Genomic DNA, 22,182 nt, shown 5'->3' on the forward strand with positions numbered 1-22,182 from the left:
AACCCTTAGACTTTGAATAAAAATAGTGTTGTAAACTATATCCCATTGTCATTTCCTTATATACTCATTCAAAAATAGGAATATATATATATATAAACATAATTATTTTCTGTGACTGTATCTTGTATTTTAAAATCTGTAGGTTCATTTACTATAGATAATTTAGCTGATCTATAACAATAACATCTCCATGCCTTATATATCATGTACTGGAGTACGAAGCTAGATTAAAACTGATGAGGAAAGGTAACACAAGGCCACCAAAAGCTTTATTTTTGTGAAGCCCAGGTGGTCGTGTGGTCTAGCGGGACGGCTACAGTGCAGGCGATTTGGTGTCACAATATCACGTACAGTAGATTGGGTTCAAATCCCAGAGAGGGAAGAACAAAAAATTTGCGAAAGCAAATTTACTGATCTAGCCTTGTTGGGTTGATGTTTAGAGGAGTTGTATATATATATTGTAAATATGTGATTCAGATAAAACTGCAGCTGTAAAATCATTTGTTTTTTGAACTCAAACTGAACTTATTGTTAAAAAAAAAACCATCAACAACTTTAAATTATTGAAAATAGCCGTTTCCATAAGAAAATTTTACCATACATATAAAATATTGCAATAAAAAAGCTGATTTCTTACTAGTGTTGCTATAATAAGGAAGGTAACTTATTGAAAATATAAACTCCATCATTTGTTTTAACGTCCTAGATTCTGACACATTCATTTGTAAACAACTTTGTGAATCTTACCAAATATTTTCCATCAGGAGAGAATTTGCAGAGCTGACTTGTTTGACGGAACAGTTCAGAAAAGTTCATACTTGAAAAAGTTTATTTTATTAAATATTATTGAAGATTTAAAGATGTTGAAGTTAATCGAATACACAAACAAGTGTCAACATGTGATTTCCGCCATTTTGAATACACCGCCAAAAATATTCATCCGACCAAAACAGCATCAATGCACACATGCAAAAAAGTTTTCCTGTGCTGAATAGCTTTTTCAAACAATCGAATTCTCAATGTTATTGTTTTCACACTTCCATAACCCACGTGGAGCGAACACAATAGGTCATCAATTTGTTTTTACAAGGAACTTCTACTCACAAAACGGTAATCTTAGGTAATCTTTTTCATCGCACCGGCGGAATTTTGATTGGTCAGCCAATTAACCCGTTAATCCCTTCAGGTGAATAAAAAATGAACGGTCACCGAGAAAAAGTATCATTTGTCATTCTCATCTCACCACATTAATTAGAACAGGTAAGATAGATCCTACCTAGGATAGTTTAATCAATGGATTTTATTTTGTGTATTGAAGTGTGCAATATGTTGTGACGTGTTTTCCCGCGGTTGCAACCCGGCCATTATTTTATTTACATACCACGTGGTTACATGGAGGCTTCCTTCATTCGAAGTGTTTGTTTATATCTAGTATGGTTTGAGTGTTTTATCATTATCTTTTCATGTTCATAATCGTAAGTAAAGAATTGTTGTCGATACATTAATAATTTTCTATTTTTAAAAACAATTAGTTGAAAAATACCACTATTTATTCAAGAAGTTTTTGTCAAATTATATTTTTTATAGTTCACAAAAATGCCTGTCATCAAATTTTTACGTTTGTGGATATGGGATATTAGAATTTGACTTACTAGATTGGTCTCCTAAATCTGTAAAGTATTATCTTGTTGCCATTTTAATAAGGAAACAAAGATGACAAAACGCTTGAAGCAACATTAATTGGATATTGTACATTTTTGTGAAGGCCTTTTGGACATTTTGGGGTTTATAATTTACTTAAAATTCTGTAAACTAAGTTTGTTGTTTTATATTTGTCAGTTTAAAATTTGTAAAGTGGATTGTTTAATTTATGCGAAGCTTGATTCTCGAAGGAGTCATCCAGTAAAAGATGAATATAGACATTCTAACGGTACCTGTATGACATTGTTGTCACACTTGAGTGGTTATACAGATCAGTACCACCGGTCTTTCATACTTTTAGCCATTTACTATCAAGTGTGTAGTCATTGAAAAATATTCTTTGAAAGTTTTACCTGAGATGATCCATAATGAATTGAATAGTTTAAGGTAATAGGGTAAGCACAGCAAATGTAGATTACAATAAGGTTGAAAATTATATTTTTCGACAACTTGCATATTTAATCTTGAGACATGTTAGAAATTCAACAGTTGATTTGGAATGACAATTTATGATAATATATAATTTGTTTACAGATTTGGAAAATTCACTCATCATCACCCCATAATGTCACAAGCTTCAGTTTCAACTACATGCACACCATCAGGCCCACCAATGAGCCAAGAAACATTTGAATACTTATGGAATACTCTGGGAGAAGTCACACAAGAAGGGTAAGTACATGTTCCACAGTTAGAGTTCAAAAATGTCTTACAGAAATAAAGAAAAAAAATAATGATATTAGAATCAGTAAGGTTCAGAATCAACTGTTATTATGTAGATTTTCGGAAATAAATCAAAGTTAATGTACTTATAATTTGAAATTGGTAAAAATATATCTTTGAAAATTATTATTAATAAAGATTTTTATTTTTAAAGGGGATACACAAACATCACATCTAAAGAATCAATCGACTATGCATTTAGTGAAGCTGAGGATGAAACCAGTATATCTGTTGAGAAATACAGAATTACATCCAATGACTCCATTTCAGACTTGGTAAGATATTTTTATTTTATTAATTCTAAAAAGTATTCTACTTGAAGTTTAATTTTAATAAGTTAAATATTAGGTCCATTCTTTTAATTGTAATAAAGGCATAATTCAATATAAGTATAAACAAAGAATTATAAATTTTGGTATTATCAACTATCTGTTGTGATAGAGATCAATTACCCATGTTGTCAATTTTGCATTAGGAACTTTTTTTATAAAAGAAATTAATTTCACGATTGTTAAAAGATTACATGCACATGAGATGTCACACTTAAGAACTAAATTGGTTAAAAGCAAAAGTTTATTTTTAACATGTCATTTAATGTCTCATAATAAAAAATGACAGATTTAAAAACAACAGTGATTAACATTGTACAAACATCTTTAAGTTTTTCATTTGTTAGATTTAAAAAATGACATTGTCAGCTTGTATGAAGATATACACAACAGAACTGTGTAACTGTTTGTTTACAGTTATGTAGTTGTGTTTCTCACTTATTAAATTTGTTTGCATTTGATGAACAGTTTATCATTGTCATAATATCTCACTTTGTCCCTATCACAGAATATTGATAAAAGTTTTAATTATTTTTTAAAATAAAATCAGCCTTTCATAATAAAAATTTGGATTAGATTATGTAAAAGGTAGGATCGAAATATATAAATCAATCTTCATATATATAAATAAAGTTGTCAACATTGCCATGCTGTTTTGCTATAAATAGCCACAAGCATTTTTACCTGGTAACCATGACAATGTCAAGCCATTGGTTTTATCAATGTATTGAGAATGCCTCTTCAACATTTATAGATTATTGGTTTTCTCATTTACCCTTATTAATATTAATTTGTAAATTATAATAATGATTTTTTTTCTTCACCTGAATAAATTTTTACAGGTGAGCTCAGGTAAACCTTTAATGTATTCACATATATATAACAACTGATTAACGTGTATGACAGGTTCGAACAAGTTGCTAATGACAATTGTGAAAAACAAGACTTGACTTGTCTATATTTACTTCATTTACTAAAGTATAAGTCAGTTTATATCAGAGAAATGAATCAGTAGTGACAGAAACTTTTGTGTGGTTTTTATTTTAACGTCTGTGATATATTTATTATTCTATTCCGTCCAAATATGATCAAATTTGAGAGAACTGGATTTACAACCTATAGGGTAAGAGATCTTCTGTACATGTTTAATTTCAAAAGTAAATTGCGTATGAGCCTGAAAGATTTTTTTTTCATTTTTTTTTTCAATTATATGTTATCTGTACTTTAACTGTTACGTTTAAGTGAATTTTCATTTTTGTAAATGAATATGTCTTAATATTTTTAATGGAATTGTTTCTAAAAACACATGGCTCTCTGGGTAGGTCAGCTAGTATGCTGATCACATCAAATATCTCAGTAATATAACTTATTTTTAATACAAATTAATCTAAAGGGAAATTTTATATATTTTTTTAATGATCCTGAATTTATATTTAACTTTAAAGTTCACTGTTTTAATTGAAGGAATTCCCCGTTAAAATTTTCTTCATCATTCCTAAAAATAACCTAGATCTGGGACACTCTATTATATACCCTGATCTATAAGATAGGTACAAAGGTAAAAAGATTTCTCATTATCACCTAATCATTAAACGATAAAATATTGAAATTTTATGCATCTCTGTCCAGGTGTGCTATTAAATGATTGGTCAACATAAATAATTCAGGGAAACTAATGTCAGCTTCAGTATCAGCAACACATCTAATAATAGATTAATCAATAGAATCAATTCATCATTTGCATATTAAGTGAATTTCCTAAATGGAAACAAGAAAATGGTCAATTATTTATAGATCAGAAATGCTTTCGGCTGATCAGGTTGATGAAGCTGTTAATAAATAAGCATGAAGTGTGATTAATAGATTTACATTTTCATGATGACTATCAGACATTAAAGAATCAATTAAACTAACTTTATGACCAATCTTCAGAATTAATCTTGTACTTAATTAATGAATGTGAATCATGATAGGCGAGGTCCACCCTTGGTACCTAGTCATGTTGTATGATACAGAATGTCCATTTGAGGTAAAGCACTAAAAATAGTTTGTGTGTAATAAAACAATATGTATTTACAAAAACAATATTATTCATGATGTTTTCTTTTTTTTTCCAGTTGAATCCTATCATAGGTCAAACGACCTCAGCGAGCTCTATGAGCCCTGACAGTCAGACCAACATCATCGGTAGCTCTGCATCAAGTCCTTACAATGATGTAAGTATTGTCATACCTTGAAAATATATCTAAATACCTACTCTCTTGATGAAAGTATAGTGAATAAGATTATTAAATGAACTAAACCGAAGATATCAGAAAATGGAAATCAAACAAAAAATGTCTTAAGATCATTATAGTATGATAAAACTATTAAGAAAACTGGAAGCAAAAAAAGTAAAAAAAAAATATATAGTTTGACTTTGACAGCTGTTGAAAAACTTTTGTTTATCTCCACTATTACCTATAAAGTATATAATGTATATTTTTTATTTTTCAGACAATCACATCACCTCCACCTTATTCGCCTCATACTAGTATGCAGTCGCCTATACCCTCGGTGCCATCAAAGTAAGTCATTTAGTCAACAAATTAAAATATTGAAATTCTTTAATGCTAGATTTGTGTATGATATTCTTGTACATAAAACCGTTATTCATCTGGTCGCATTGATGCGAAACCAACAAAATAAAATAGGCATTCATGTGTTTGTATTTATATTTATTGGTGTAGAAGAATAAGCCGTAGAAACAAGCTTTAACCTGAAACACTTTAAATCTTATATAGGTAAATACAGGTGATCAGTGGTTTGTGACAAAGATATTGAAAGGGTCAGTAAAGGGGACTTTGAAAATTAATAATTTTTCAAAGAAAATGATCCTTTTTTGTTCAAGAACAAGAAATTAACTTTGTTTCGATCATCAGTTAAGATAACGAAATGAATTCATAAATTTATATTAAAGCCTAAGAGAAATTTTAATAAATTGCCCTCAAAGTACCTCATTGATAATATAAATATTTAAAGTATTGAATTTTTATGGTTGTTTGCCAAACTATTCAATAGAATTGTTATATTTAGGATTTGGAAGTTCATACAATGGACAGTCATTTTTTTGTGAACGTAACGAAAGCCCTTCCTAAAGATCAAATGAAAGTAAACAATGCCGAGAATATCTTTTACCAATTTTATAGGTCATTACACTATCATAATATTTGAAAATCAATTATCTATGTTGTTACACAATCTGTTAATCCAAAAGTAAACTATCCAGAAAAAGAGAATTGAAACTTATCTGAAATAACCTTTCCTATTTAAAAAGAGAAAATAAGATGGGTCTGTCACAGTACTTTGATCACTTGTTCTTACAATTTTAAAAGAAATATCTTTTTGCCTCATTTCTTCTGGTAACATTCCCATTCAGTCAGTTTTGTGTTTTCTTTATTAAAGAAAAGTAAAGATTTACAATATAAGTTTTATTTTACAGCACTGACTATCCAGGAGATTATGGCTTCACCATTTCATTTTCTCAGCCATCAAAAGAGACAAAGTCTACCACATGGACAGTAAGTGTTTTCCTCAATCTTTAAGGCTAATTGTAATTTTATTTCATTCAGTTAATTCAAATTTGATAGTTTATTTCATACAAATCTTAATATAAATGTTTTTGTAAGAAAAATACCTAACAAGATTTTGAACAGTATATTTTAACGTTAATAACTTCATTCAGATAATATTTTTAATAAGACTACTAGGAAAACCAGTGTAATTGCTAGTGTATGGTAACAATATTATATTCTATTTATTTTCAGTACTCAGAGTCACTTAAGAAATTATACGTCAGAATGGCAACAACTTGCCCAATCCGATTTAAATGTTTGAGACAGCCCCCACAGGGATGTGTAATTCGTGCAATGCCAATATTCATGAAACCTGAACATGTCCAAGAACCTGTAAAAAGATGCCCAAATCATGCCACATCTAAAGAGCACAATGAAAGTAAGTAGTTTATCAGTAAATTGTGGGAAAATATCTTTAAAATTAACTCTTTGATGTTTTGTTTAATTTATTTGTTGTTGAAAATATGTAATATTGACAAAAAGAAGACAGTTGATAAAATGCCTCTAACTGAATAACAGATAGATTGATTTGTAAAAAAAAAATGTGTCAAAAGATCTGTTCTTAGATAATACAACATAATTTTAATCTGTAAACAATTTGAAAAAAATTAAATCTTTTTAATCAATATTGATATTTGTTGTTACAAGTGATTAATTAGATAATAAGTAAGCCCCAGGTAATTAGGTAATGTTTACCTGTACAGGTAGATCACTTCTGACTTATCATATTGTACAAGGATTACTTACCTTAATCCTGTAACTGGATTTATAGGAAACCAGATTATAACTGGTTGCCTGGGGAGAGAGCATTAGGTTCAGGAGACAGATCCCTGTTTTCATCACCTTGCAGTCTGCAAGAAGTTAATTACATTATTGCTTTAAGAGGATTAGAAGTATTCATTGAGATAATTGATCTTGTGTCTAGGTTATCTCTGAAGATAATGGTAGATTTGTCTAGGGCTCAGGTGATAAATTGATATAATTATACCTGTATTATGACGCAACTCCTGCACAGCTGATTTTATACTGAGAAGCATAATATGAAGATGCAAATATTTACAAACAATTGTTATCTCAAGATTAATTTTATATTTTATTAAGTAGTTTTACCAATATTTTAATTTTCCATCTATTCTTTTAGATCATCCAGCCCCAACACATTTATGTCGATGTGAGCACAAACTTGCTAAATTTGTTGAAGACCCATACACAAGCCGCCAGAGTGTTCTAATTCCACATGAGATACCTCAAGCTGGCTCAGAATGGGTCACCAATTTGTTCCAGTTCATGTGCCTGGGGTCATGTGTAGGAGGACCAAACAGAAGACCTATTCAGATTGTTCTGACTTTAGAAAAAGAGTAAGTTCAATGTCATACATTTATTTGTTCATTTATTTTTGCACAAAATATTTGCCACATTAAGCAACCAACAATCAATCATTTGTTCATCACTCTGTCAAATTTGATCATTTGAAAATCTACTAAATAGATCGAACATAATAAAAAAAATACTTTTCATCTTTATCTAACATGTTCTTCAAGAAAGATTTTTTTGGTGTATTTTGTCTTTATATTAGTTATCATTTTAAAATACTTTAAATTATTACGATCAAATTTATTTTTTCAGTAATCAAGTGCTAGGTAGACGTGCCGTAGAAGTGAGAATTTGTGCCTGTCCTGGAAGAGATCGTAAGGCTGATGAGAAGGCAGCTCTCCCACCATGTAAACAGTCCCCAAAGAAAGGTAAAAAAAAAAAATACTTGTGATATGTAGTCTTTAAAAATCAAGTTTAATTATCTGAAGAATGAAAACATTCAGTTTATTGATAACAGAAATTCTAATTGAAAACTTCTTGTATTGATCAAATTAATGAAACCATTCAAGAATTTATAAACTAATTTATCCAACATTGATTACTAGTTGTTTTATTTGGAATACTTGAAATCAGAGGGGGCAATAAGTGTTTTTTAGGGGGTAGATTCTTGAATAAATTGTGATGTGTATGAGAAACACATTCTTAAATTCCCTTTTTTTTCTCATTTAAGGCCAGAAAGTTAATATTATCAATGAAATCACTACAGTAACACCAGGAGGCAAAAAGAGGAAAGCAGAAGATGAACCCTTCACATTGTCTGTACGAGGACGAGAAAACTACGAAATTCTGTGTAGACTGAGGGATTCATTGGAATTGTCATCCATGGTTCCCCAGAATCAAATAGATGTATACAAACAGAAACAACTGGATACAAATAGACAGTAAGTTATCACACCCTCATCTGTATATCTTAGCCAATCAAAAGCACCATTACATAAGTCATTGAAAAGAGCAGTTATTAGGAGTTTACTTTAGAAACTTGAACCTTTGTAATTTTCCTCAACAATTGAAATTCAGACATTTCAGTCATAAGAAGAAACCAATGACCGAGATTTTGGAGAAAAAAAACCAACAAATGAACAGTTTAATTGTAGAATTCAGCTCCAAAACATGTGATAAGAAATTGTACAAAATTGACCAATTACATGTATTCTTTTAACAAAGAGGGTAATAGTTCAGAAAGAAAACTGCTCTTTTCAGTGGCTAACCATTTACCTCAGTGTAGTATAGTATACCCTTAAAACAATATATATATTCTCTATTACTTTCAATGCTTACTTAATTTCTATGCAGGGAAAAAACTTCCATATATTAACATTGTAAATTTTGTATTAAAGCATAAAGGTCTTGAAAAAAAATATTAACAGTTGACTTTTGAGAAATAAGACAGATAATTATTAGAAATAAATTCAAATGGAAGATTTTTCCCATCTGTGTACTGTTTGCTTTATCTAACTCTTATGATGTATGTGTGGCAGGGTGAATTGAGGGAATCATGGGCTAGGGGAGACAACCTGGAAAATCTGAAGGGATTGTCTCCCTTTTAAACCATGCACATGTAAGGGAGAAAACTGAAGATTGAGTGGAAATACACAAATTTAGATCTTTTGCATCTATGATTCTCAATAAATTTGACAGAATTTTCTTTTGAATATGTCGTAAGGTGTAATTGAACTTTTTTCAGGCTTTCATTTACGTCAACACCCAAGAAAGCAAAAATTTGCGAAGAACAGAAATATGAGTATGACATGAAAGATTTTTATCCGAGCATGGATCTTGGCAAGAATTTTCCCTCACTTTTCACCGACAGCCACCTGAACTTTAAGGCCGAGTTTCAGTACTCGACAAACGATTACTATATGGCTGAAGTATGAATTGATTTATAATTCTTCTTCACCTAATGGAAGTCGTCATATCGCTAAGCCATTCTACCTGACTAATTGCAGGTGGCTGTCGATGATACTGGCCAGGGAGAACAAAAACAAACTGATGAAGAAGGTGAAACGACCTCAGCATCGACCAGGAATCAAATCAAGAACTTGAAGAGAGAAGTTTCCAATTGGTCTAGGAACATTGAGGATATATAAGGACCTTGCTTTAATGTGGTGCATTCATTTGGACTATAATAGATATTTATCAAAATCTTTTGGTATACAGTAAGATCCAGATGCGTCCTGAAAGCAAGGATAATTGATATTTTAACGAACTTATCACGTCACCTCCTGCCATTTCACTGATGACCAAGGCAGCAACTAATGTGTTCAAATCATTATCGTTTCATTGTTTGTTGTTGTTAGGTCTCATATTGTTTTGTTTGTTAGTTATAAGAGTTTTGAGGACATAGATATTTATTTTATAGGGCATGGTTTTAGAAATCAAGAATTTTTAGAGGATAAATATACATATTTGTTTCTTGTTTTTGAATGACATTGATTGTCTTTTAGTGAAAAGCATTTGATCTGTTTCTATATGAAAGAAATTTAGGGCAAGAGTTCTGAATCTCAAGTTTGTTTTTTTTTTTTTTTTTATCTAAACATAAGCAAAGTCTATCAGCTTTTTATCTTTTGCCTAACAATTTGATATTTATTGAAAATTTATGGTGTTATAGACTTACATCACAAAATTTGATATGAAACAAGGTGGTTTTACCCTACAAAAAAAACTTTTTAAGAAATTTTTGATATTTTTGAAGTATCTCTTTTCTTCATAGTTATTGCATAGTGCTTACATTTGTAAATAATTTTCTATATAATATTAATTTTTTTTATTTCTTTCATGTGATATGTCTTTGAAATGTGCTATTTGTGTAATACATAATAATTATTTGATATATTTATTTAACTGATGTAAATATTTTAAGCATTTTTAACTTATAGTTGTCAGCATTTGTATAATGCCATTCAAGAAAATAATAAAGTGATGAAATTAAATATTGTTCTAGTTATTTTGACCAGTTCACCAAGTTGAAGGAATTTGATAAGATTTGGTTTTATAAGTTTGGGATAGTCTGTGATCATGGTGATATCAATGTTGTCTAGATACTTGGTCCGGTTTCATAGTTAATGGTAAAGTAAGAAAATGGCATGGTCATCATTGTCAATGAGACATTTCTCACCATTGACCAAATTATGTAAAAGTTAACCACTATAGGTTGCTGTACAGCCTTTTACAATGAAAAAATCTATACCACAATCTATTAAAGGGCACAGTAATGGCTCATTTAAAACAATTTGAAAGATAAATTGTTAGCAATGAAGACTGCTCTTGACAGGCAATATAATAGAACATGACATTAGAGGTTTGAGACAGTAACATGCATTAAACATCAATGAGACAACAACCCAATTACAAAATATAACAAAAAAATCTCAAGGTCATTTAAAAAACACTTGAAGCTGGACTTAAAGATAATTTGTCTTGCCTTTCAATAATGTTTTGACATCAAGTTGACATGTATTAAGAGGTTTGGGGTATTCACAAATGAGACAGCAACATGAGTTGAACAAGATTTTATAGGGTATAGGTCAAAGAGACAGCAACCCAAAGACATCTGGAAAGCAAAGTAGGTTCTTCAACAATACAAATATTATGATCTAGGTCATTCACACCAGCATAGTAAGTCTACACTCTATTTATGATTCAACATTGTTTTGGTTAAGTTGTAGAGAAGTAGCCCTGTTGTCTCCTATTTGGCTGGTTTAGATCAATCTCATTTTGTGTTGTTCATTTTGCTGAGTTTATAGTTTTTGATTTAGTACTTTATGGATTTGTGCATCTCGCCTAAATTTTTACTAGGTGATTTTTTTGTCATTGTTTAAAAGGATCAGCCTGTTTATATAAGAAAAAGTAAATGTGCTTTGATTGCCAATGAGTCAATTGTCTAATTGATATGGATGTAAGCAGCTATAGATGACAGGCGGCCTTCAACCATGAAAAAAAACCATACAATACCGTATAGCGGGTTATTTTCGCGGGTGTAAAATTTCGCGATTTTCATTGAACAAGGTATACAAAATATTTTGGCGGATTAAAAACTTTTTTGAATACCTTTGTATGTACACTTTTGATTTGGCGGAATTTATTTTGGCGATTAAGTTTCTGTCCGCGATAATAACAGTCTGCACGGTTAGCCACTAGTCCGATGCCCCAGACTAGTAAAATTTGATTCTGACTAGTGAGTTTTTGCAAAATTTTGTTTGGACCAATAAGAAAAATGTCAGAATATTTGTCTTCGGACTAGTAGTTGAAAAAGTTTTTGGTGCAGACTGTAATAAGCGAAAATAACCCGCTATACGGTATATTGAGCTATGGAAATTTACAATAAAACTTCTTGCACAAAAATATCTCAAAAACCCTTAAAATAACATGGAAAAGAAAGTATTCAAACACAAAGAAAATTGCTTAATTTGAATATCCGTATGAAAAATGTGCAGAATGAAGGTTGGAGGGGGGGGGAGTCCCACATTGAAGGATATTCAGGTTAAATATGACTTGTGAGTGAATCATAGAAAGGGTTCATGACACACTCATCTATGACTTGTTTGATCTAATAGTAATAGAGATTTCAGAGGAGTTAACCACAATGGCCGTCATTCAATGTGAATTACTAACAAGTTTCAGAGGAAATTGAACACAATTGGCATCATTCAATTAGATCAACCAAAATCAGTAGCATTCACTGAACTACTACCACAGTTTGCAGTGAATCTACCATTAACAATTATCGGCAATATTCATTAAATACTACTGCATGTTAGAGGAAATTAACCATAATCAGCAATATTCACAGAATAACTACCATGTTTGACTTTCAGAGGGAACCAACCAAAACTGACGGCTTTCTTTGAAAAATAACAACATTTCAGAGGGAATCTACCACAACTAACAGCTTTATCTGAAAAACTACCACGATTCAGAGGGAATCAACCAAAACTGACAGCTTTCACTGAAAAACTACCACATTTCAGAGGGAATTGCCACAACTGGGGGCTTTCACTGAAAAACTACCACATTTCAGAGGGAATCAACCAGAACTGGGGGCTTTTACTGAAAAACTACCACATTTCAGAGGGAATTGCCACAACTGGGGGCTTTCACTGAAAAACTACCACATTTCAGAGGGAATCAACCAGAACTGGGGGCTTTTACTGAAAAATGACCACATTTCAGAGGGAATCCTCCATGTTCTAGCTATGCATGTATTCATACAGTATGCATAGCCAACAGAACAGATTCTTTATAAAGATCACACGAGATTTTCAGACTATTTACTATGCTTCAAACACCCTTCATGCTCAACTTGTAGATGGAATCTTTGGCAAGGGCTTGCAACTGTTCTCTCTCTCTATTAAAGAAGATCAAAGAGAACATTATTTTAAAATTTAGTTAATTGTACAGATATCCAACAAATCATTCCTTTATATTGTTAACCTTCAAGTAAAACCCAAACATGTACAAATTTTAGTCAATGAAATAATTGTACACGATAAATCTTATGTGTGAATTACTTTCAGATCAGTGGCATCATTACTTTAATTTGGTCAAAGCACCTGCCACTGATAAGATATAAAGAATTTTAACCATTTTTTCACACGGAATTGATCATGTATGCTTAGGATCATTAATTACTTGTTGTAATAAGATTATTTTGTTTCTTTTACATTCAATTAATTTCCAAGAAATCTATATATTTAATTATTTATGAATCTTAATGGGGATTGAGCTATAAATGGGACAGTATTAAATATTTTATATCCTCTTTCTCGCTTCCTTGTTCTCTTGTTTTCGATAATACTTCTATGTTCTGAGACCAGGAAGAGGGTGATTTGTTTATAAATATTTACACCATTGATAAGTGAGCAGTTTGTCTGCCTTAATATTTCATTGTTCCTGTTATAAATTATACAGAACATGATGGCCACAAATCCAGCTTTATCAGATTGCTTCCTAGAATAAGAGTAATTGATGAATTTTTAATGGTGTTCATTATTGTTCATTTAATTTTATTCATAGAAAATATCAATATGGTTTCAATTGAGATTTAGTCTATTGAGAACTCCTGCACCTGGCTTGTGTTTCACAAAAGGTTATACAATTTCCGATAACAGTAGTGATAATTTTTTAATTTGCAAATGGCCAAAGGTTTGACTAGATACTTGTCTATTGATGACAGCTTTTGGTTATGTGTGTAGTTTGGTTGCTGTTTCATTGACAAACTCCACATTTCATAATATTGGTATGATTGACCTTTGTAAGTCCCTCTGTGTGACATTTTTATATAGCAGCTAAGCATCTGATGACATTTACAATATTTTAACTTCTCTTGCAGATCATCGCCAACAACAGCAAGGGTTGTTACTCTTCCTACTCACGACAACACACCAATAACTATACAGGGTGAAGGTCGGCAGACGACACTACCGTTCACTGCAGACTTAAATGGTCAGGTGACAAGTTCACAAAATGGTGTGGTGGAAAATCATGGAAATATTAAAGAAGAACTGATGGCCAATGGGGACCATTCAATTTCAAAGTATGTTAAAACAAATATATATATTGTTCATTCAAAATTTTGCATGTTTTTATTATTGTTCAGATTGCAATGAGATAGGTTTCGCAAAATTAAAAGATTCACGTTTGATTATTTATACCATTACTTGCACATCTACATTTTCTGACTTAGCAATAATTTTAATCTTTCTTTCAATGCATCAATTGCAATGATAAATACATGCAAACAAGAAATGTTTTTGTCGAGCCTTCGACTTTAGTCGAAAAAGCGAGACTAAGCGATCCTACTTTCCGTCGGCGGCGGCGGCGGCGTCCACAAATATTCACTCTGTGGTTAAAGTTTTTGAAATTTTAATAACTTTCTTAAACTGTACTGGATTTCTACCAAACTTGGACAGAAGCTGTTTATGATTATAAGATAGTATCCAGAAGTAAATTTTGTGAAAATAAAATTCCATTTTTTCCGTAATTTACTTATAAATGGACTTAGTTTTTTCTGCGGGGAAACATTATATTCAGTCTGTGGTTTAAGTTTTTAAAATTTTAATAACTTTCTCAAACTATCCTGGGTTTGTACCAAACTTAGGCAGAAGCTTATTTATGATCATAAGATAGTATCCAGAAGTAAATTTTGTAAAAAAATAAATCCATTTTTTCCGTATTTTATTTTTAAATGGACTTAGTTTTTCTGCGGGGAAACATTACATTCACTCTGTGGTTAAAATTTTTAAAATTTTAATAACTTTCTTTAACTATCCTGGGTTTGTACCAAACTTGGACAGAAGCTTATTGATGATCATAAGATAGTATCCAGAAGTAAATTTTGTAAAAAAATTAATCCATTTTTTCCGTATTTTACTTTTAAATGGACTTAGTTTTTCTTCCAGTTAACATTACATACAGTCTGCAGTTAAAGTTTCCAAAACATTTATTAGATTCATTAACTATCCTAGATTTTTACCAAACATGGACAGAAGCTTCTTACAATCAAAAGATAGTATCAAGAGGAATATTTTTATTGATTTTTTTCCTCAAATTTTGTTGAGCCTGCGATTTACAGCAAAAGTAGGCGAGACACTGGGTTCCGCGGAACCCTTACAAATTTTTGTTCAAAGAAAAAAGAAAACCCTGAAAGGAAAATCATCCTGCATTCTAATATTTATTTCCATTGGTCAATTAATTTTTAATTCAAAACTGTAATTAATAATATAAGTATTCCTGACTTTGTCCTTGATTTATCCAATATTCATATTGATTCATGTTTTTATGTTTTATATTTTTAGTTGGTTGACTACTCTTGGTTTATCAGCATACATAGATAACTTTCATCAACAGAATCTATTTACAATGGAGCAGCTTGATGATTTTACTGTTGAGGTAAGTGATTCTACTATTTATTGTAACTTTATTGAATTATTCTTGATCTAGTGGCATTATATGTCATGGGTATACAGGACAAGTCCGTCAGTTGACCCCTTTACAATGAGGCCATTCTCATAACTTTGCCTCAAGCATATGTGATTATATGAATCTTATTTACATTTATATTTACCACAAAACACAGATAAAGTTTGAATTTGGATGGCATCACTTTTACCATTTAAGAGATTTAAAATTGCTAAATTATTTGTTTCTGTTCTCTACTTTAATTTTGCCTTAACCAGATGTTATGAAACTCAAACACAATGCTTATTACCACAAAACTTAGATCAAATATGAATTTAGGTATCTTCACTGTCCTTTAGTTATGTTCCTTTATAAAGTTATATGCATGTGGGCGCATCATCTATGTCCCATGAACACTAATCAGATTTATTTTTGAAAGAGAGACTGATTGATGGTCTCTTACCACAATTAATTTTATTTGCATGATTATTTTATTTTTCATGGTTAAATAACTTTTCCTTATTTCTGTTCACAGGACTTGCAAAAGATGAGAATAGGAACAAGCCACAGAAACAAAATCTGGAAAGCTCTAGTAGAATTCCATAGCGAGTCTATCACCATTAGTGATTCACAAAGTCTGCAGAGGGACGTCAGCACTGCATCCACCATTAGTATGACATCACAGGCCAGTATCTCCCAGAATTCTCAAAATTCAACGTATTGTCCAGGATACTATGAAGTTACCAGATATACATTCAAACATACAGTTTCTTATACGAAAGTCGATGAAAGAAGTCCAAAACGGGCTAAAGTAGACTGATATGCAATATGAAGACTTATGCCACCATCAAACTAGGCCTAAGATGATTGGTCAGTCCTTTACTGTGTATTGGACTGACATATAGAGGAAATGCAATATGGTGCACAAATCAATGTCTAAATGTAGACATTTTAATCTGATATTTTGTTAGATTGCCTGTTTTTAATGCAAATATTAGATTCTGTCATGTGACCTGTATGGACAAAAATGTTTTTAGACAAAATCTTAATTTTTAGTCATGGGACCCCTGTGGACTAATAATTGATTTGAAATGACTTTTTATTAAACTGATGATGATAGGTAAAAATGTTGGTTTATTTGTAAGTTCTCTTTATCTTTAAATACAGTATTTTTTTATTGCAGTTTCAGATTAGATTGCATACTAAATTTCAATCAAAACCACTTATCTTCAAAATAATGCAGATTTTCTTCACTGCAAAACAGTTACAAATATGTTTAAAATGTTTGCTGAAAGCCTTTGATTTAAAAAAAAACTAGACCATTTATCAAAATCTATTTATAACACCAATTATGCTTCTAATAATTTTAACAATAGGTGCTTAGACATAATACTTAAGATTATTATCAAAATGGCCTTTACATTTGTGTCCATTCTGGGTGTTATTGTTGATAGAGAAAACAATTGGAATGCCTGTTTTCTGAATGTTGTTGATTATATATATATATTTATATGCATTTTGTCTGTTGTTCTGCTGAGATCAAGTTCAGGGTAGAATTTCTGCAATTGTATTCATTTCAAGACTTCCACTAAAATTCCCATAGTAGGAATTTTATAATGAGGCTCAAAATTCCATAGTGAGGCTCAGTATGTCATTTTCAAAATATTGTTGTCATTAGTAACTGCCATGTAGCATTTTGCAGAAGAACTACTCTGAGCTAGTGTGAGTTATAACAATAATAGTGTTCAAATTTTATGATAAAACTATGTGTTCAGAATAATCATGTAAACATCGAACTTTAAAAAGTGTTCAACATTAAATTCATTTACATTCATGTATATCGTTTTGTTTATTTACTGCTGATTTTGCAACAGTGCTGCTATCAATTGAATCAAATATTTTGCAAAATGGGGATATATTATTTTCTCATAACTTCATTGATTAGTATTGTACACCTTTTGTTCGCTAAAGATACTTATTTATTGGTTCAAAGTTTATTTTTTTCTTTCATCTGTTAACAAAATTGAACAAAAAACTTATTATGTAAGAAAAAGTGAAAAACTCGTCCTTTTTGAATATAATGATCAATAAATACAACATAAACAGAAGGATTTGTTTTTATCATTCATTTCTTATATTTAAATAAAAATTCCAGGGATGATTTTTTTTCCTCAAAGGAAATTGACTTCATAATCATTCCATTGCCACCATTGTAATTCATTCTGTTTCCGTCCAAATACATTGTGTGTGTTCTTTTGTTCATGCAACTACAAATTAGTGGCTATTTATCTTTTTCTAGACTATTTATTAACCCGTCTCAGTATTTTTTCAATAAGTTGAAAGGTTCAATTTAATCTTGAAATTTGTCAAAAATGACTATAATTTCTTGAATATTTTTTTCTTTTTTTGTAAAAATATGAACATTAATTTCAAAGAGTTCATCTGCAAGTTGGGATTTTTTTTATGTAAAACAATACAGATGTTTCCTAGTGTATAAAAACAGACAAATAGCTTACTACTAAGGAAGAAAACAGTAAATATTACTACAAAGGGAGATAATTAGAAATTATATCTACAAAGGGAGATAAGAAGGAAAAAGCAAAATATTGTAGTTCATATTTAAGTTTGCAATTGTATTTATTGAAAGCTTTGTTCTTTTTTATGTTATTGATAATATTTTACTTGTTTTTTTGTTTGTCAAATAAGTATCATGCATTTTTTAATACCTTGTACAGTTTTATATCTGTTTTTGAAGAGTGTTGATGTATAAGACTATGTAAATTTTATGTGTGTTAACCAATATTTAAGAAACATTTTAATAAGTTGTAATATAAGATTGACTATAATACATTGGTCAGATATATGGAATAATGATTGTAGGGGCTGCAAGATTGACCATAATACATTGGTCAGATAAATGGAATACTGATTTATGGACTGCAACAACAGATTAGGGATTTGTCTGTGGTTTTATTCCAGTGTTCATTTCTTTTTAATATTTTTTCAAATGATTTATGGAAAACTTTTCATAAGACATGAATTTGTGTCAAAGTGTTTTAACAATCCAGATATCTTAATGATAAACGAGAATATGGGTTGGGTGTTTTTTCATTTTTTTTTGTGAATTAGGAATTCTGCATGCAAATTATAAAAAAAAAGGTTGTATCAAGGTGTGTGCTAATTTCTTTTTAACCTTATAGGTCAAATGTTAACTGACTAAAACTTTTTTTTTGTGAGCATGAGTTTTATTCTATTAATTACTTTATAAAATTCAGATAATGGCTATCTTTTTAACCAAAATAAGTGATGGCATGTACTGAACATTAGTCAAACTTTAAACTATTGTTCTGTTCAAAATTTGAAAAGAGAGAGATAAAATGTGTTTTTTTTCAATTTGGAGAGCTAAGAGATGAAAATATTCTCCTTATTTTGTTTATTTTTTGTTTATTTCTTACATGTTATAAGTCAACAGTTATGAATATGAATTCACTATGAGCCCTCACATTGATATTATGAAAAACAACATTCACATTTATAATTTACTGGAATAGTTTTATTGGCTGTTGAACAGCATCAGACATAAAAATTAACATGCATGTAACTGTTTTATGTGTTTTGTTAAACAGTATCCTTGAGATAAAATTTATGGGACCTCATAGAACTGATCATGTTTAAAACATTGGAAAACAAATCACTAGACCTCAATCACACTGGTCATTCATATTTGTCATTTTAGAAACTTCAGACAATTACTTTTAACTCAACTATATAGCTATCCAGGGCCACACTTAAAAAATTGGTTTGCCCAAACCCTACCCAAAGGTTGAGACAGTGGGTAGGAGGTAGGCATTTTCTTTTTTTTTTTCAAAAAAAGAAATTGAAGTATCAGATGTTTATTAGTCTTCATGCCTATTTGATTAAAAAAACTTCTTCAAATCAGGACAATAAAAGAATTTTGAGTAGGCAGCTTTTTTCTGGGTAGGTAGCATTTGGGCAAACAAACCTATTATTTATTAAGGCCCAGTTAACATATGTTTACCCTCACATTGTTTATTCAAGGCCTCTTAACATCTTTGTTTAGGGATATATTTTTTTATTCAATATAAAAAAACTTGTATAAATTACAAGACTATGGGATTCTGGTGTATGGTAATTACGTCCAACTTCCAGAAGATTCTCACTAAATATTTTTAAAATTTATTTAGAAATCTATTTGAACCTCTCAATCTTTATTGGCATATATTTGTAATAGTAATCAACATAAGTTTTCAACTTTTCAGTTTGCTTTTTTAACAAAATTCCAAATACAATGCTTAAGAAGTCAATTATTTGGTGAAACCTTTGTTAGGAACTAAAATTAATGTGCAGTGACCAGTATGAATGACCAGTGTTAATTTGTTGATATAAAGGGTGAGTGCAAGATATCATTGTGTCAAAGAAATCCATGTTCATATAAATCAGTTTGTTATTTGTGCTATGAAAAAGCATTATACAAATAAAGTATCTTTTATACAATACATTTCTATTTTATTTATGCAGTTAATTTTATACAGATGCCTGCAGACAATTTTAAAGTTCTTTTCAAATTATTTTAGTTTCTTGAAATTCAAGTACCAGTATGTTTCAGAGAATGTTCCTTTGAGAACCAAGTCTAAACTATCTTTTGGTATTATGGCAACCATAGCATCAAAAAGTTGTAACAATATGTAATACATAAAACATTGCTTTTCTGGCTTGTTGATCCAGTCTAGATTTATTAACATGAAAAGTAATTTTCTAGAAAATACAATACCTAAATATTGAAATTCATCAATAACAGATAAACGGTCATTATTATACATGTATATAAAATGAACATTATCAGCCTGTCGACTTTTAGAAAATATAACAACATTGTTTTTTTCAGTATTAACTTTGAGATTCTATTTCACAATATAAGTACATTGCATTCAATGCTGATTGTAACTCATCTGCAGATTCTGCAAAAATGACTGTGTCATCTGCATATGGTCCGAGAACACAATTAATTCGTAGTGCATTTCTTTTAGAACATAAATGAAAATTAAAAAAATCCCACCTGCGCTTTCTCAATGAAATTTTTACAGTGTGTTGTACTACTTTTGGGACAAATTATATCAAAAATATAGAAAACTTCATCGCCTCTAACTCAAAATATGGACAATTTTGTGTTTAGGGTGTCTTGAAATCTTTTGACAGCTTCCGAAGTGCTAATTTTTAACCTTTTTCAGCTGGACCAAATCACTACTTTCCTGTAAAATTCTGGACCCAAATTTTTTTACAGTGTAGTTTCACCCCCCTACTTACAATTTGAGGCATTAAACATGGAGAAATAAATTTGGAAGGGGTATAAAAATTATTGGCAAGTAACCCACTGTTAACACTAGGGACTATATTCGTGAACAACGAAAATCAAGGGACGACAATTGTGGTCTCGGACCTAATAGGATAGAAAGAGTTGACAAATCTTAAAAAAACTTGGTATGACCAAAGCTTAATAAATTATAACACTGCTTGAAAAGTTTCATAACAATAGGATATATATTATAGACAATATGCTAAATTCTATACTCATCTTTGCGTGTTAAATTTTGACGTTAAAATTGAATAATTTCAACTATCAACATTTTGGGCTTTGAAAATTAAAATATTGCAAAAAAATACTTTTTAAATGCCCTCATATATCATTTATGATGTACTTAAAGCAATAGAGTACTCATTTGATTTATCAGACTTAGCATAATTATTCAAAAGTCAAATTTATATCAGCCTGGGCCTAAAAATTGAGGTTTTTCAATGAAAGGGGGCCTTACATGAAGATGTAATATTTTCCAGCAATTTTAAATTTGTGAAGCTTTTTGGTTATAAATAATCCTTACATATGTATTGAATGTACTTTAAATGGAAAGAAAAGTCACAAATTACATATCATATTATTTTAAAAGGGTCTTAAGCCAAGTAAGACTGGAAAGAAATAAGGGTCAATTTAGGCTGTGCCACATATTTACATTAAAAAATGCATATTGAGGCTATAAGAAATAAAAAATTGTGTCTTTTTTATCATTTCTATACTCATGTGACATGATACAACAAATCTGAGCACAAAAAGGCTCTTGCAATTAACTTTTCTTACAGACAGTATGGTCTGATACAAAGATTTTTGCCTTTTTAATGAAAAACTTGAATGCAATTTTAGTCTCAACAGGCTTATATCTAAACCACTTGCTATCCTACAGAAGAAAAGAAAGACATTATGTGAGATGGAACAGGTACAATAGACATTGTAAAGTGCTTTTGATACAAATTTAGTGAGGTCTTTATTGTGGACTTCAAATTTTATGTACCAAGAACCCCACTTTTGACTTCATCTAAACAGGGCGTTAGACAAGGGTCATTTATACAACACATTTTGTACATATTGTCTGAGATAATGTTCTTTTCTGTAGATTCTGAGTTCATAAACAAGTTAAAGAACTAGATAAAGGCATAGAAACACAAGTATTGACACATGAAAACCTATCAGATAA

General features: G+C 30.4%; 2 protein-coding genes across 10 annotated transcripts in view; one reads left to right on the top strand and one right to left on the bottom strand.

Annotated features, from left to right (window-relative positions):
- The window catches only part of LOC134693648 (WD repeat-containing protein WRAP73-like), a 48,439-nt gene extending 47,424 nt beyond the window's left edge, over positions 1–1,015 (bottom strand). The window contains exon 1 of the mRNA XM_063554531.1: positions 748–1,015. Within this exon, the coding sequence (XP_063410601.1) occupies positions 748–816 (69 nt within the window). The 5' untranslated portion in view covers positions 817–1,015. The remainder of the gene's footprint in view (positions 1–747) is intronic.
- Positions 1–19,491, top strand: part of LOC134693647 (cellular tumor antigen p53-like) — a 40,023-nt gene extending 20,532 nt beyond the window's left edge. For 3 of the 9 annotated variants that reach the window (XM_063554521.1, XM_063554527.1, XM_063554522.1), the window contains 12 exons: positions 2,236–2,373; positions 2,579–2,699; positions 4,871–4,969; positions 5,250–5,320; positions 6,235–6,313; positions 6,560–6,746; positions 7,509–7,725; positions 7,994–8,109; positions 8,412–8,622; positions 14,070–14,273; positions 15,535–15,628; positions 16,173–19,491. In XM_063554521.1, the coding sequence (XP_063410591.1) occupies positions 2,236–2,373; positions 2,579–2,699; positions 4,871–4,969; positions 5,250–5,320; positions 6,235–6,313; positions 6,560–6,746; positions 7,509–7,725; positions 7,994–8,109; positions 8,412–8,622; positions 14,070–14,273; positions 15,535–15,628; positions 16,173–16,457 (1,822 nt within the window). In that variant the 3' untranslated portion in view covers positions 16,458–19,491. Of the gene's footprint in view, positions 1–1,141; positions 1,261–1,315; positions 1,476–2,044; positions 2,089–2,235; positions 2,374–2,578; positions 2,700–3,669; positions 3,877–4,870; positions 4,970–5,249; positions 5,321–6,234; positions 6,314–6,559; positions 6,747–7,508; positions 7,726–7,993; positions 8,110–8,411; positions 8,623–9,425; positions 10,667–14,069; positions 14,274–15,534; positions 15,629–16,172 lie in introns of those variants that run through there. The other 6 variants (XM_063554526.1, XM_063554524.1, XM_063554528.1 and 3 more) reach the window with 6 other exon arrangements.
- The last annotated feature ends 2,691 nt before the right edge of the window (positions 19,492–22,182 follow it).

Source organism: Mytilus trossulus, chromosome 12 (assembly GCF_036588685.1).
Source record: "Mytilus trossulus isolate FHL-02 chromosome 12, PNRI_Mtr1.1.1.hap1, whole genome shotgun sequence".
Classification (NCBI taxonomy): Eukaryota; Metazoa; Mollusca; class Bivalvia; order Mytilida; family Mytilidae; genus Mytilus; species Mytilus trossulus.